At 45.2% G+C, this 17,300-nt stretch overlaps 1 protein-coding gene across 1 annotated transcript in view; it reads right to left on the minus strand.

Moving 5' to 3' along the window:
- The window catches only part of Medag (mesenteric estrogen-dependent adipogenesis), an 18,826-nt gene extending 5,072 nt beyond the window's left edge, over window positions 1-13,754 (minus strand). Inside the window, exons 1-2 of the mRNA XM_005387740.2 lie at window positions 13,375-13,754; window positions 2,704-2,813 (exon numbers count right to left, since the gene is read on the minus strand). Coding sequence (XP_005387797.1) covers window positions 2,704-2,813; window positions 13,375-13,652 — 388 coding nt within the window. The 5' untranslated portion in view covers window positions 13,653-13,754. The remainder of the gene's footprint in view (window positions 1-2,703; window positions 2,814-13,374) is intronic.
- Window positions 13,755-17,300: the final 3,546 nt, after the last annotated feature.

Raw genomic sequence — 17,300 nt, forward strand, 5'->3', positions numbered from 1 at the left:
GAAGATAACAAAATGCAATATAACAACCACTGTTGATTTCCTATCATCTTGTTTTGAAATTCTGCATTGTTTTTAATTTTTCTTATTTTTTATTCACTTTAAAGTAAAACAAAAAATGTCTTTCCCATTGTTTAAATGCCACCATGTCTCTATCCTGGAAGACATTTTTTTTTCATGTTTTTGGTAGTGTTGTATTGTGCTGCTGTGTTGTAAAGCTTTAATTGTGACTTTGTCTGGTTCTGCATAATCTAGACAAAGAGAAGGTTGCTCACTCATTGGGAAATCTGAAATATTGTTGACCAGCAGCCTCAACTTTTCCAGCCCCGAGAGTCAAGCACTTCCTCAAGGAGACAGGGGGATGCCCAGGTCACCTTCTGTGCAAAAGCACGGACCCCGCATTACATGATTTTGAGAGCTGAATGCCTTGATCTGGCTTTGGGATAGCTCAGAGGGCCGCCCCTAACAAATATTTACATTTTGAAGGAATGAATTTTGAACTAACCTTACTCATCTTACTTTTCCTTGAGATATAAACTGCCTGATATTTTCTCTGAGGCAAGTGATAAATAAAAGAAAGCATACAAGCTATTCGGTATCATGAATTAAATTTCACACAAACTGACAAGACCTTTAGGTTGATTACATACTCGGGGCCACTACGGTCCATAGCTGTGCTGGCCGGGCAGGTTGTCACTGCACAGCCCTAGAGAACACCGCTCACATTTCCAAACACACCCACGTGTATATTTATTAGGATAAGCTCCTAGAAAGCATTAACAACTGTCTTGAGGAAATGGAAGTTTCTCTAATTTGCATAAAAATGCAGTTTAAAACAGGATCGGGGTGACATGTTGCCTTAACCATCCTTTTCACAACCGAACTTGACTATCTTAAGTTTCTGTATTTCAGAAACCCTTTATCTGAGAGCTTTTCTTAAAATTAACCAGCGATGACTTTTGGTACCTCCTTGCACAATAGTTGTCCTACCTCAGAGTCCTCCCTACAGGCCACACAAAAATACCTTTTTGTACCATGCCCTGCACTTTCACTGAAGTGTTAGCCATGGGTAAGGCTCTCACTGTCGCCACAGACTCCTCTCAGAAGTCAGTGTAGGAGGTGTGATTGATACTGCTGGGAATGACATTCCTACAGAACTCTGGCTTCCTGGTCGTCACCAAGCTGAAGAACATGTGGGGCTCAGCTGGCCTAACAAGCACTACTTAGAACAATGTGTTCTGCTGTGGCCTCTCCTGCAGAGAGCATGCTGACTTTGAACCGTGAAATGAGCAGAGAGAGCTGCACCAAGGTGAGTGACAGCCTGTGCTAGGGGACATCTATTTGAAATTTGTAGATCTTTCTTATGACCTTGGACTTATTTTAAGAATGCTATTCAGAGGCAGGTTCAAAAACTTTACCCTCATTGCAAACATTATGCCCAGGACTTTCCCTACATGCTGCTCTGAGGAGGAGGATGGGAAAATGACATTTTCATACTGGTATTTGAGTTATAGAGTTATTACCAGTTAATCTGATGTTTTGGAAGAAGCATAAAGAGATGCTTCTAAACATGAAAAATTTCCCTCCCTGCTCCTCCATTTCTTGATCCCCATAAGGGATGAAAGAGCAGGATGTGTTGTATACATGTACCAACTCCACACAAGGACTATAAACATGTACTGTAAACATATACCAAAAAAAAAAAAAAAAAGGAAAAGGACCAAGGGCTGGAGGGAGAAGGGTGGGAGAGAAGGGAAAGGGGATGAAAAATGAATTAAGATGTACTATTTACATGTACCAACTTCCCACGGGGAATGTAAACACTATGCATTATACACATGTACTAAAAAACTAAAATTAAAATTTAAAAATAAGCATGAAATCCTACTGCATAGAAACATGATACATAAAGCATCTACAATTGCTTTTTTTAATATTATTTTTCTCATCTATATAATGAGAATAGCTGGGGGCAGGCACCTGTAATAGCTGGGGGCAGACACCTATAATCCCAACACACAGAGAGGCTGAGGTGGGGGGATCACCACAAGGTTATGAGGTCAGCCTGGGCTACATAGTGAATTCAAGGCCAGCCTGAACCACATAGAAAGACTCTGTCTCAAACAATGAAATGAATACATAAATAAAGCATAAAAATAGAATGGGGATAGGCTATGTACCATAGAAGTGGAATAACAATGCATCCTAATCTCCTGGCTTGGTCCCTGTTTATATCTTTGTCCCAGAATAAGCATTGACTATGATGACTTTCAAGCTCAAAACAATACTTCCCTTTGGATTAAAAGGTAGATAGGGCTATTGTGCCAATTAATTACTTTACAATATTTCATAGACATAGTAAGTGTTCAACATATGGTAGAGTGTATTATATATTATTCTTATTGCTGCAGGCATTTTTACAACCATCGGAGGACCAGAACATCAAGACTTCCTGTCTACACAGGAAGTAGGAAAAAAATATCTCAGACAGGTGGCTTCTGCCCTATGACCACTAGGGGTTTCTTCTGCAAGACTGGGCTACGTTCCAGGTGGCCTCGTACACTCATACACCAGGCTCTTTGCTGCTGACCTTGTCCTGAGTCGATATCCAGCCTGCTTTCTCCATGCCCAACTCCTACTTCATTAGCATGCTTTAGTCCACGGCCCAGCAAGGCAGAAACAGACCACAATTACTTATATACCTACCTTTTGAGGTGTCTTGCTTTGTCTGTACATTAATGAAGAACAGCATTGGTTTGCTCAATATAGTTTCCCTGTAGTCTTTATAATCACAGTAGTTGGTCAGTTCCACATACCTATGAAGAAGCAAATGGCAAATGTAATGTACTGTCCCAGGAAGTGGGTATATGTACATCTATCTGCCCTAGTCACATACACTTTGAGGGAAGTTCCCTACAGCATATCTTTGCAGAGGTCACCATACTTTTATACAATACAAATAAATCTCCTTTCTTTGGTCACATTTGATCAGTTGAGGGCTCAGTATGCAACCAGTGCCATGGCCTTGGCTTGGCTTAATGTCAACATTTGGCTCTCAAAATGGGCTAGAAGAATCCACTTGAGTGATAAGCATTCTAAGTATGTCTAGATCAGGAATGAACTACTCTTAATAGGGGAAATTAACTGGGTCTGTCCAGTGGATTCATCTTATCTGAATAGTATGTCTGGAATTTTCTTTTCCTTCTCTTCCTCCTCTCCCATGATAAACCCACCCTCCTCCACAGACAGCACAATCAGCCAATATATCTGTATAAAGTATTAATAATTCCATTTCCTCAATCCTGAGCATGTGCGACTTAAATAAATAAAATTATTGTCAGACTTCTGCCCGTATCTTCATTAAATTTAGCTTCCTTGGTTTTAGTTCATCATTCTTGGCTAGAAAAATTTTCCTCAATCTTGACTCCATCACCTGGCACATTAGCTTTCTTTCTTTTCCCTACAAATCTTCCAAACAGACTCCCTGTCTTTGTCTATGTTGCTAATAAAAAGATCCAAGGAAAAATTAGCTTCCTTCAAGAAGATGGCTAATTTCCTGACCATACCAAGCTCAGAGGCTGTGCTGATAGAGGCAGGCTGAATGGCATCCAGCGGGCTGAAGGATGTCTCTGCCGCAGTACCTCTTAAACACGGGGCTGGTCCCCACTGACACAGCTATAAGCATCTGCACGGAGTGACTGGGCTAGCTGAGCTGACAGCATGTGCTGCCTTTTACTACACCGCAGCGTTATTGTTTCTTATATCTAGTCATGAGCAGAGACAGCTCCAGGCATTTCTTTCCAGCTACTTGTCCTTCCAGTGCCTGACATGAAAATCACAGCCTTGGAAAGAAAGGAGCTACTGCAGGAAGCTGTGGCCTCACAGCCCCTTGGCATCCCTTTCTGTGCCCACTTCCCATAACCCCCTCGGAGGGTCCAGGGTGCAAGACAGTGACCCAGGTGTGGGTCAAGAGCACATGGGAGAATATGTACCCCAAAGCAGAAGGACACAGCTTCTGCTTGGCTGTCTCCCAGCTTGATTTCTTAGAAATCTCTGTCATTATCTTTTTGCTGGATTGTCAGATCTGATTTTGAGTGCTTTTTAAAAAGTGACTCCTGATGGAGCCTCTGAAACAATTCTTGCCTTCTGTTTCATGAGGTGTGAAAGGAGTTCCACCTCCCAACTCATGTGCATGGGACACGGTTTGGAGGCTTGTCCCAGGAAGGCAGGGGAACAAAAGCTGGAGTGTTCCGGAGATGGGAAGGCGTGCAGGTGTTTGATGCTCTGGGGTGTGGGTGAGGAGGGTACGGAGTAGAGAAGGAGCAAGAGTCAGGGTCTGGGGCATAGTAAGGGAACAGATGAGGTAACAGGATGTAAACCCCAAGATTCCGTGTGGTTCTTTCTTTGCTCCTCCACCTTCAGCTGGGCAGAATACGAGAAAAGGGTAGTGGCAGCAGCTAAAAGCCTGAGAGGGTAGCACCTGGGTTTTTTGTCAGTGGGGAGAGAATCTCCCTGTCCTTTGTTCCAAGTGACCAACTGTCAAAAGGCACTGGAGAGAAGAAGCAAAAGAGAAGGAAGGAAATGGGAACCACACTCTGCTGGGTTCATTCATTCATGCATTCACTCCACAACATTTATTAAGCCCGGTGATGTGCTGAGAACCAACTAGGCAATACAGGCATGGCTCAGAACCTGGGAAGGGGGTCGGGAGCATGCAGGACAGGAAACCTCCTGTATTCATGTATGCCCCCTATTCTGCCATCCTTCTATTCAGCTGTCAGTGATGACACCACAGCCAGCATAAAAAAGGACAGGTGTATGTGACTGGACAGGAGTCACATACCAACTGTGATCCGTGACTTGCTCACCTGGGAATTAAGTGAGGGTCACTGAACCCTTTGGAGGTCAAGGCTGACCTGAAGATACATATATTGTTTAGGGAAAACATCTGACCCCAAACTTCCCATCTCTATCGATTTAAGCACCTTTACTATTCTACCCAAGGAGATTCCTCTATTCTTTCAAACCCCATGGTCATAGTTGTTCTCTAGAGTGAGCACATGATGTTTGTGTACAACATACCCAGAAAATCTGCACTTGTATTACTTTTCTGGTGGCCCGAATGACAGTTCACTATTTCCCTTTGCTCGAAGAATCAGCTGACATTGGTTGGAGACATCATTTTAACATCACTGGATTTTCTTCCAGTGAACCCACAGCTTACAGGGAAAAGATACAAATCTCAATTTAGAAATGATCAATGGTTGGAAGAACAATTGCTTTTCCCCCAGAATTCTGTGCAAAGCTTTTTGAGTGCAACAGGGCTCAACAAGCAGTTGTTTGGCAGAAGCAGAGAAGGGGACCCTCTAGTCACATATGGAGTTTAATGTACAGCCTGTATATGAATAGTCCATTTGGAGTCTGAATTTAATAAAGAGCCTGAATGCACAACAGAATTTAATCTGTCTTTGATGATTTGGAGACCTAAACGGGCTGCAAACCTTGTGGTACAGCATGTCCATTATCCTTGTGTGACAGATGTGTGCAGACACAGCTTATCCGAGAGCTCTGATACCAGAACTCACTAGGATATAAATAAGAACTATTCAGGTAGTAACAGATCCTACACTTACGTACCGTGATATCTCAATCTAGAAGGCTACTGAGTAATGGGTGGGATATATATAAAGTAAGGATACATGAGACAAAAAGATAATTCATTTGCTAGGTGTAGGAAGAAATCAGACAGCGAGTACTTCATCATGCAGCAGAATAGTACAAAAATTAAAACATATGCATGATTTATTTCTGGAAATTTCCACTTAATATTTTCTCACCACAGTTGACCAAAGGTCAAGGAAGGCTAAACCATGAACAAGGGGAAAATATTACAGCCCTTTAATTCCTCCATGTCCAGCCTCCCAGTTATGGTCCAATTGTTAAAAACCCTGAAGTTCAGTGAAATAAGCAAAAGGGAGCATTTCTTTAAAATTCACTCTAATAAAATTTGGAGTAGTAAGTTCCTTAAGATACAAAAAGATCAGAGAATCTAGTTGTTAAGACCTGCAGATATTTAAGTATCTGACATTTAATCACTGGTTTTAAGATGAGTGTTGCTAGGGTACATTAGGGAGTAGTTATTTGATCTTTAATCATGAATATTTCTGAATTAGTAATGCAAATATCACTCTTGTGTATTGAATATTTATTATATTTGCTGAAGTTATCATTAGGGATAAAAAGCAAACACTTGAGATAGACAGCTCCTTTAAACTCATTGCTTCATTGCTTTTGCCCTGGCCCCAAAATACTTTCAGGCTGAAACATTTTAAATCTGGCTTCACTACAAAGATAGAAAGGTAGGACAATGTCAGGGGAGCTACGGTGTTTCACGATAAGATCTAATCCGTGTCCTAATTCACTGGCTCTGTTAGCTTCATTTGAGAGCCACAGCTGACTGTGACCTGAAATGTGTTATGTAACTTATCTGCACTTGCTCCTTCATTTGTCACAAGGGCATAACAGTATTTCCTCCTGTGTATGATTAGTTCGGTGTGTATAACATGGACATACACACATGGGCCCATAGGAGATGCCCAGTAAACACTGCGATTACCTTTAGTCCTGGCGAACTCTGCTGGCCCACTGGGTGAGGTTCTGTACGTTTCTGACCCTCAACCAGGGATGTGTTCATTTGAATTACCAGGAAAAGGGGGCAAGGTTAAGTGTTGGGAAAACAAATGAGTGAGAGTTTCTCATTTTCTGCTTTAACTTCTTGCCTCATTTTTTCAGTTTGGAAGAGTAACAGGAGCAGCTCAAGGAGGCAACATCTGAAAGATGAGGCCAGGAAAGAGCGCTGTGTTTTCCTTCCTAGCAAATCAGGAATGGCCGGAAGATGAGCCACACTCTAAGGTACCACCTTCAGAGCATCTTTCTCGCTCCACAGGACGATCTGGAGAGCTGCCCCAGATTTCTCTCGGTTCTAATGATTTAGTGCTCCACAACAAAGAGGAACTCAAATCCATGGTCTAACCCCAGAGGTTGGTATATGCATGTGCATTCTATTTTTTTAATGGATAAAGAAAATACCATATTAGCCCATTAATATGTAATACATGATTAGTTATCAAGTAAAATAAAGGTAAAAAAATTGAATCAAAAAACAAGCAACAGAAAGTAAAAGTAGGATCTCAGATATTTGCATATCCATGTTCACAGTAACATTCACAGTAGCTAAAAGGTGGAAGCAACACAAGTGTTCATCCACAGTGACTGGACAGATAAAACTAGAATGCTATTCAGCCTAAGAAAGGAAGGAAATGAGACGCATGATTCAACATGAATGAACCTTGATTGAAGACATTATACTCAGTAAAATAAGCCAAGCACAAAAAGGCAACTATTATACAATCCTACTTGTAGTAGATACGTGGAATAATCAAATTCATAGAGGCAGAAATTAGAACAGTGATTGCCAGTGGCTGGAGGGGAGCACGAGTAGGAAGCTATGGTTAAATGTGTCCGGAGTTTCAGTTTGGGAAGGTGAAAAACTTTGCAGATGGATGGTGGTGATGGCTGTGCTCCAGTGTGAAAGTGCTTAATGCTACTGAACCGTACGCTTGAACGTGGTTAGAACAGCAAACTTTGTGTGCTGTGCATTTTATCAAAGTAAAATAACAAGAAACAAGGAAAATGGAGTAGAAAAAAAGAGGAGCACACACTGCATGGTCTTTGTGCAGGAGCCCCAGAAATGCTTGTGGCTTTCACAGTCCTTGGCTGAGACATTAAGTTTCCAGGGATTTCCACTCCTGGGAGCAAGCAGGGCTCCCGCTATGTTGAGGGCATTTGCTTGAGGGCCTTATACAGAGCTTCACTCTCTCAAACAGTTCCTTCTCTTTCATTTCTTTCCACAACTGTAGGAAAACTAAGCAAAATTTTCAGACCTAGGATTCCACTCTCTGTGGCTGAAATCAAGGATACCCGTGTTCACTTACTCTCTTCTTGAGCAGTTACGGATATCTCCTGGTGAAAATTGTGATGAGGCAGAGAGTGGTTCAATCATGCAATAAAAATCTACTGAGCACCTGCTATGCACTGGGATGCAGGGGACACAAAGATGAGATAGAAACCAGTCTTGCTTCCAAGTGCCATCCAGGTGTACTTGAGGAGCAGGTAAAATGCACCATCTCAATAGGAAGTGATGGCTATGTATGACCTTGTCGCTCCAAGTGTGATCATTGGATGAAAAGAACTAGCATCATTAGAAGTCTGTTGAAATGCAGGATCCAGGCCCCTTCCCAGTCTTACTGACAAGAATCTGTATTTTATCAAGATTCCAAGAGACTTGCATGCTTATTGAAAGTCCTAAATACGTCAGTCTAAGACATGGTGCCTGCCATTCAGAGGGTTGAAAACTGGTAAATCATTCAAACGTGCGGATGCCAGAGAGATGCACAGTTCTCTGCATTCTTAGGCCCACGCTCCAGTGGACCATGTCTTACTTATTTAAACAAAAAGGAGCATGGGAGAGGACCCTAGAACCAGTCACTTATTGAAAGCAAGGTGGGGACAGGAAGAGCCATTGCTTGGTCGAAACTTAGGGACTACAAGGTAGCTGCATCTGGGAGGATAGGCAGACATGTGACAAGGACCAGGTGGGCTGAGTGCAGGAAGCAGACCAGAGTGTGGCTAGAAGTCACAGCAAGGCTCTCGAGGCAGGCAGCCAGAAATTGAGGCAGCAGATCTGAGTGTGACTTCTGTCTCTGCAGGTGTTTAACCTTGCTGAGACTCATTTTCCTCAACTGTAAAATCAGCTAATGAAAGGTACTGATGAAGCAATTAACAGATTAAACAGCATGTCCAATGTACTTGCCCTATGAGGTTACTCAGCAGTATACAAACTAACATACGTCAAGCGTCTCGCACAGGCCAATCAATGTTGTTTAGGATTTTCCCACTTTAAATTCTCTGCAACCCTTTAAGTTTGAGGGTATTATTATTCCCATTCAATACCAAAGAAACCAAGACACACAGATATTAAGGAAATCTGCCAACGATTCTCAGTTGGTGTTCACCTCTTTGAAACTTCCTCTAGACTGAGTCTCATCCAAATCGTAGCTCAGTGTGTGCAGTAGTGTAATTACATCAGTGTCACGATGTGCCCTGTTAAGGGACCACTGATCTGGGAAGGTTTCCATACCTAAGACTTCATGCAGAGGAGAGGTCACAGACAGGCACAAGCAGCATAGCCCAGTTCTTTGGACAGTCTGTACTTCCTCTACAGGTTGGAAGTGAGCGCCACCCAGCACAATCTAAATGTGTGCCAACCCTGGCCCCAGTCCTGCCTCACCCTTGAGTCCCACAGTCCCACTCTGCTGCACTCTGCCCCAGGCAGCTGCCCAGAGGTGGGTGTGACTGTCACCCATCTATCTAACGGCTGCTTAGCTCCAGGCAAGATCAGTTACATTTCTGCTTTTAGAGACTTCCTTAAAACCCCCCTACTTACTTCTCTTTTACACTGATTACAGAAGATGCACAGGGGCTGATGGAATCACAGTTATTTATGTGTGGGCTCTGGGAGTGAGAAGCTGCTGCTGGCTTTAGGAAGGCAGAATTACTTCCCATTCCGGGTAATTTGTAGAAATAGGGGCTTCACAGTTGGACAGTGGTACTTAGAATCCCCTGGTTCTACTGCTCACAGCATCTTACTCAGGTTAATTACTTAATGTCTCTAAGTCCTAATTTTCCCATTTGTAAAAAAAAAAAAAGGACAATAATAATAGTGCCAACTTTGTAAGTTTTATGAGATAATACCTGGTGCTCAAATAAATATCAACAGCCACCATTATTATTGTACTTAATCTGATTACCCAAGATGCCTCTCTTGCTAGGGGACCAACCACCAAAGAGAAGGAATCAGGAGACTCTTTGCTAAATGTTGCCATTACAGATGATTACAAGGCTGCATTATAGATGGAAAGATACGTGCATGTGGGGGAAGGCAAGGGTATTTCCTCATTGGATTTTTAAGTGATGAAAGACTAACTCTTTGGATAACGAGGATGTACATCTGGTTCCTGAGTAGGGTTTGTTTGTAATATATATGAAAATCCTGAGCTTGAAAGAAAAAAAACAACAATGAAGATCGTTCCACAAATTCCACAAAGAAAGACAAATATTGTTAAAGCAGGCTCTGGAAGCAGTTTTAAAGCTCTTGGTGGCCTTCACTAAACTATCCCATCACCCTAGGCTTCCGTAGTTTCTTTAGCACATAAATATTTAGAAATAGGTCTACGGATCAGAAGACAAACCCTAGTGTGGAGGACAGAAATCAGCCTCTTGCTCTCTGAGCGAGCGAGCCAGGTCAATGTGAAGAGCGATGGCTCGGAGCCTCTGGGATTACTGGGAAAGGGACTTGCGAAAGATACAGCACTACAGGCTCCTGCGGGACCCTAAGCACGACTTCCTCTTACCCTCCCCAAGCGCATGCGCGAGGGACGCCCCAATCAGCTCCTAACGCGTCACTGAGCCCACCCCTCAAGCTCCGCCTCTAGCCAGAGTCCTCATAAACCCCTAGCCTCGTTTCTCTATCCCAGAAGAGCCCTGTGCTGCAGACAGTACCCTTCGGGTCCGGAGTAATGACCTTTTTACCCCTTTGTTTGTTTCTTCTTCTGCACCTAAAACCTAACACAGCATATTCCTTTTAAGTCTCTAAAAAGAAACCTTAATTACATCATAGGCTACGATGTAATAATACATCAAAAATACATTGACTAGGGAAAAACTCTCATTATTTAATAAACCAAAGATCCTTAATCTGGATCCAAGTATCGTGTTAACTACCTGAATGGTTAACAGTATTGGGAATATATCTGCATTTCTGGGGAGAAGGTCTCCATAGGGTTCTCAAAAGCCATATAGTTCAGAGTGTTTAGAATTAGAGCTATCCCTTCCTCAATCCCGGCTGTCTTGGTAGCTTCTCTTGGTTAGAAGCCATCCACACCTCAGGCAGGAATGTGGTGGTCGCAAAGGTACAAAAGTCACTGCAGTCCATCGACTCTAGGCTCGTTTGCCAAATGGACTCTGAGGCTGCCAGACCCAGCAAAATCAGACTGGTTCTTTCTTCATCAATTGCCCCACCTCAGGAGAAGCCAAAGCAGAGTGCTGTGCTAGGGACACTCAAAACTGGTGCCTCCCACATCACAGTGAGAGTTATGTCAACTTGGGCACAGCATGTGAAGAATAGAACACCTGCCCCGGCTGTCACTGATCCAGGCATTCTGAAAGCATCAGAAGCATGATGGACAGATGGGTGAAAAAAGGTAAATCTGCAGAACTTCTCTTTAATAAAACTGGCCAGGGCTGGAAGAACAAGATGCTGGAGGAAAATGAAGAAGGAAAGAAGGAAGGAAAGAAAGAAGGAAGGAGAGAGGCAGGAAAGAAGGAAGGAGGAGAGAAGGAAGGGAAGCGGAGAGAGAGGTAGGCAGAAAGACACTGTTCTGGAATAATATTTTGAAGGAGAAAGTTAATGCAATTCCCCAAACCAAAGACAAGTAGTTATCTTTTACAGCTCAGAGGAATAGCAACTTTAGATGTCTGAGTTTGGTATGTTCTCCTTTGTTCCGCATAGACAAATGTCTCCCTGCTGTGCACAACTCTACAAGCTGTCTCCATTCAGACCAGGTTTCCTCCCAGCCACCCTTCAGGGCTGCATGTCCAGTTATAAAACTACCTTCCCTGCCGAAGTCCATCCCCTCGAGGAAGATAAGCTGTTCCTTCCATTGCCCAAATTATTTTCAGAGCATCCGTTCTATCCCCCAGGGTACACAGGCCCTCACACAGCTTCTCCAATAAGAGCCTGTGCAGCTCCAGGTTTGCCCTTCGGATGTGTTATTCGGTCATTACTGGCCAGTTGTTTACTAGACCCTACACTGCCTAGGGACCACGGCTGTTTATGTTTATTTTGGAGGTGTTCAAAGCAAAGGTTTAATAACTTATGTCAACATCATTCTAAATTTTGCAGCACTGTTTAGTAAGATTGGGGGAGCTGGTTCTGTCAAAAGCCTTATCTACACTTCCAATTAAGTTTAGACATTTTAGTTTGTGATATCTGGTCCTCAATACAATAGTTATCTTCTTTTTAAATCTTTCTGAATCTGATTTCTGACTCAGTTCTTCCCACTGCTCCCTACTTATGGGTTGGAATTTTCATTTCACTAAAAAGAGGGAGAGAGGGAGAGGGAGAGAAATTCTTGCTTGGGAATGATTTTGCAGGCATTCGATGCCCTCAACTATCTTGGCTTGAAAAACCAAAGGTTGTTTGTTTGTTTGTTTGTTTGTTTGTTTTGCCAGCAGCTTTGAAACAAGCTCTGTAAACACCTCACTGTTTGCTTGCCCCTCTTGGCTCCGTGTCACCCACAGGGTGCCCAGCCCCATCTCTCCCAGCACCAAACTTCTTAGGAGAAGGGTGGTATAAACATGAGAAGGCTTTGCAGGCTCTTCCCCAAGGGTGACCCCTGGAGGCCCAGGTCCTGTAGAATCAGGCAGGGATTGCCCTCCTCCATTCCCCACCATCAGAGCCTGTTCAGAAGGATGCACCACTTCCCTGTGGGCTTCAGGCCTGCCTAGAGGTGTTTCCATCACTTGGGAACATCAGCTTAGCATCCTGGGGAGTCTCCATTCAATTAAGTTTGCAGATGGGGCCCACGCTCTGCCCCAGACTCCAGGAAGCTACATTACTGCACTGATTTCCCCAGAATTTATCTGCCAACTTACTGGGCTGCACTTTCCCAGGCTGTGTTTCTGTCACTGTGGCCGATTGGTTGGTTGCTGGTTAGTTGACTGGACGGTTGGCGACACACTAGCAGCGATCTAAGACTTCCCTGGAGCCCGGACCGCCTCAATGGATAAAGCTAGTTGGGCTCAAAACTGCACGTCCTCCTTCCCAAACCCCCAAATCTAAAGCGAGGGCGTGAGTCTCAGCGAGACAAACATTCCCTAAAGGGTGTGCCCCCAGTCTGAGCTCATCTGACCCAGTTGAGCTGGAATGGAAAAAGCAACTACAATTACGCACTTCGGGTGGGAGCCGAGCGAGTCCGCAGCGCTCGCTCGCTGCCCTCCCCACATGCCCCGCCGATGCCCTCAGGGTTGCTTCAAACTGCAGCTGCAAAGGGTCAGTGCAAAGCGCAGAGGCAGCCAGGGCGGGGACAGCTTGCAGGCTCCAGGTGACCTTAACAGGGAGAACAGGTAGAGAAGGAAGGAAAAGAGACACGCCGGTCGGGGTCGCGGGCAAAGGGGGCGCCTGAGTCCCCCCACCCCGGGGCCCCCGCGCTGCACGGGCGGCTGGGCGGAGTTTGCGGGGCGCGGCAAGGCACCCACCTCTTGATGTAGCTGCTGAGGCGATAGAGCTGCCCATCGAGGCGCACGAAGCCATCCCCGAAGACGTTGAAGCCCCCGCGCACGGCCACCGGCTCGCCCGGCCCGGGCACCACGAGCTGGTCGCCGCGCAGCTGGAAGGCTCCGGGCTGCAGGCGCAGCAGCTGGGCCAGCGGGAGCACCGCCAGCTCGCAGTCGCAGGTCCACAGGCTGCGCAGCTCCCCCGACGAGATGGAGGTGAGGCTCGGCCTGGCCGGCGGCTCGCACGCCACCCCCGCCATGCCCCGCCGTCGCAGTCGCCGTCGGTGCGCCCCGGCCCAGTTCCAGCCCGGCCCTGCCCGCGCCCGACGCGGCCTCTGCCGGGGCTACGGCGCGGAGAAGCGTCCCGGCGCCGCGCCGCCCCTTTTATCTGTCCTCTGGCGTCCGCCACACCCCTCTCGGCCCAAGCCAGGACCCTAGACCTCGGCGGAGCTGCCCTGTCTCATAACTTGGCGCGCTCCTGCCTGGCCGCGCCTGCTGCCAGCCCAGCTGAGTCACCCCCGCGGGGGCGCTGGGACCCGCCCTGCCTGGGGGACGCTGGAGGGGGAGCACCAGGCCAAATGCTGGACGTGGTGGGCAGAGGGGCGCTGCCCCCACCCGTGCCTAAGACACTCAGGTTTGTACTGATTGCGGGACGACCCAAGGTCTCTCACACCACCCTCTCTACCTGGGTCCGTGGGGCTGCCAGAGGGCGCTGCTCCAGCTCGAACCATCCTCGCCCCAAGCTGGAGTCAGAGGTCAACCATCACCGGTCAGCCTCAGGCTTCTCCTCTTTCCTCCCAAGTCCAAATCACACCCCGCATTCCTTCCCTTGGCGCTGGTCCCCTTTATCTAGGGTTCCAATGATGACTATGTCACTTTCCCATAAGGCCGTGGCCAGTCCCCGTGAGCTTCATTCCCTCCTTCTCTTGTTCTACCCGCCCTGGGCGCTGTATGTTCTGGATGGGCTGGAAGCCCGACTGCTCCCCTGCCTCCTAGTAGGCTGCGAGCTCGGTGAGTGCCGGAGTATGTTGGTTTGCTCAGTCTAGAAATATCTGAAGGCTAGCTATGTGCTCATTAGTCTCCTGAGGTACGAAAGGAGGACTATTTCATTCAGTTAATTAAACAAGTATTTCCAGAACATTTAGCAGGAAATAGAGACTAAGCTAGGTTCCGAGAAGAACAGAACGAATAAACACGCTCTGCTGTCTCCTAACTTGTCGTCTAATAGAGGGGCAGGCGAGCATTCCAGCACTGCATTGCGTTAAATGAAAATCTCTGCTCCGGGCAAACCTGGGTAATTACGGGAGGAGAAGCTAAGCCTGTGTGAGACTTCATGAAATACTGTGATGTAGGACTCTAAATGAGAATCCAAACGTTCAGTGCAATTTAGCGAATGTCTTCCATTTGTTTTGGGGTGCTTGCAAGGTGGATTCTTGCATATATTTGTTCATTTCCATCGAGGAGGATAAAAGAGCTCCATTCTCATTTCCTGTTCTAGGAAAACACATATCTTTTCTCCAGGCCCAATTCCTTTCCCCAGGATCAGTTCCGGGGTCTCTCTGTGTACAGCTAATTCAGGGAGCCTTTCAGACATGAGGTATCGATCACTACTGAATCCATCTTTTTCAGAGAAGGAAGGAGAACCTGAAAATGAAATGATCTGCCAGGGACTCTTTTGCAAAGTGATGTGAGGGGATCTCTGCATAGCAGGGGCCTGGGGTGGGCTGAGCCTGTATGCCAGGCTCTAAAACAGGGCTGTTCTCCCAAGGAAGGGTGGTGAAGTGGGTGTTACACCCTCCACACCCCAAGTGGGAGCCATTCTCCAAGCATTCACAGGCGCTGCTCTCTGCCAGACTCCCCCTGAAGCTCTGAGGTCTCGCATACACAAAGATACTACTAAATAAAATAACAGGACTAAATAGAAATCAGTGTTACAATAGTTGCAGGGGCTAAGCCCTAGGAGAACAAGGTTGAGGAATGGTTAGTTCTGCCATGGAGGACCCAGGAAGGATATTCAGAGGAGACGGGATGTGGGCTGGGCTTTGAATGGAGTAGGAGCTCTCTAATAAGGGACTGCCATCAATCCACTGTGGAGAGACAAAGTTGGGCACAAGTCTATGCAAAGAGAGAGGATGCGGTCTGTTTGGAGAAGAGTGGGAAATTATGAGTGGCTAAAGTAGGTCATATTCATTTGGGGTGAGGGAGATGGATTTTATAAGGGGTGAGACCAAAAGGGGAAGTTGGGGCCAGACTGTGCCAGGCTCTTAATGTTGTCTAAGAATTTGTATTCTTTAAGCAACATAGACTTTTGATATTTCTAGGGAAGGAAATAATGTCATTATGCCTGAATTTAGGTAGATACCTTTGGTTAGACCGTGGAGATGCTTTGAAACAAAATACTGGAAAAAAAATTAGTTAGGAGATCAGTGTACTAATCCAGATAAGATTATGATGAGTATCTGAACCAAGAGAAGCTTGGGGACTGGAGATGACAAATCTGGGACATTTTTTAGCTAGAGTCAGCAAGGTTTCTAAAGCAAATAATGAAAGGAAGTAAAGACATTCATTTGTTCTCCCTCTTGGGTACCTAGACAGATGGTGCTTCCATTAATGAAGCCGGGGATCATGGGAGAAAGAGCAGGCTTGGGAGGAGATGGAGCAGGCTTCAGGAGGGGCCATATGCATTTGGGCTATTTGTGGAACATCCCAGTAGGAAAGTTCAGGAGGCTGCTAGCTAGTTATCTGGTTCTAGACTTGTAGGAAGAAGAGTTAATTATTGAGATTTGAAAGTCATTACTTTAAAGATGGGGGTTGAAGCCGGAGAAGCGGGTGGGAGCTGTTAGCTTTTCATCACTATAACAAACACTTGAGCTAATCAGCTTCAAAGGAGGAAAATTTTATTTGGAATCAGGGGTTCAGAGCTTTTAGTCTATGGTTACTTGGCCTGTCACTCTGGGTGGGTGGGGGAACAGTAAACCATGGCTGGAGCACATGATAGAAGAGGGTGTTCGCCTCAGTGCAACCAGGTAGTTAGAGAGAAAGAGACATATCCTGATTTCCTTTTCAAAAACACAGCACACACCCCCAGTTATCTAGCTTCTTCCTACTAGGCTCTGCCTCCTAAAGGTCTCATCACCCCCCAACAGCACCACAGGCCAGTGACCAAGTCTTTAATATATGAGTCTTTGTGGGATAATTAAAATGCAAACTATAGCAGAGAACATCTCATTAATAAGTGATAAGGTAGGAATTTCAATCCAAGTCTTTAGTTTATTCAACCCATGTTTATTGAGCGTGTGCTATGTTTGAGGGCAAGTTGGTTGGAGATACAGAGGTAAATAAATGATAACCTCTCTTCCATAATAAACGAAATGTGGGGATCGGCATAAGTAAGTCTCCTGGTTCCATGTTCAAATACACTGCTGAAGTACAACTATATTTTGCTTAAAACATGTCTGTGATCTCCGTGCGTGTATTTCAATACCAATAAAGTTGCATTCCTGATGAGTGAGGTTAATGAGGTCTACTACAGAGCCTCACGCATTACCTGAGAAGGATTAAGTGAGATTTTTCTTTGCTTCTCCGTAGGTCTCTGATTTTACAGTTTGTGCATTTTCCACAGGAATGTGTTTTGTTTTGTACCCCAAAAGGATGCTGAGCATAATAAAAATAGTTTAAAGATACTTTATTTGTATGTTACCTAGAGGTTTCATTTGATGCATTTTCAGGAAAACACCTGCATTTCTATGAGTAATTTATACTCTACAAAAATGCTAAAGAAATACATGAAAAAAATGAGTGAGAAAATAGTGCTCAATGTACTGTTAGACATTGCAAATCAGCGGAGTTTGAGAGATCTATTCATTTTTAGTTTTTTTTTTCATTATCGAAGTAACAACTAGGCAAGC

Source organism: Chinchilla lanigera, unplaced genomic scaffold (assembly GCF_000276665.1).
Source record: "Chinchilla lanigera isolate Chin_1 unplaced genomic scaffold, ChiLan1.0 scaffold00030, whole genome shotgun sequence".
In the NCBI taxonomy this organism is placed as follows: Eukaryota; Metazoa; Chordata; class Mammalia; order Rodentia; family Chinchillidae; genus Chinchilla; species Chinchilla lanigera.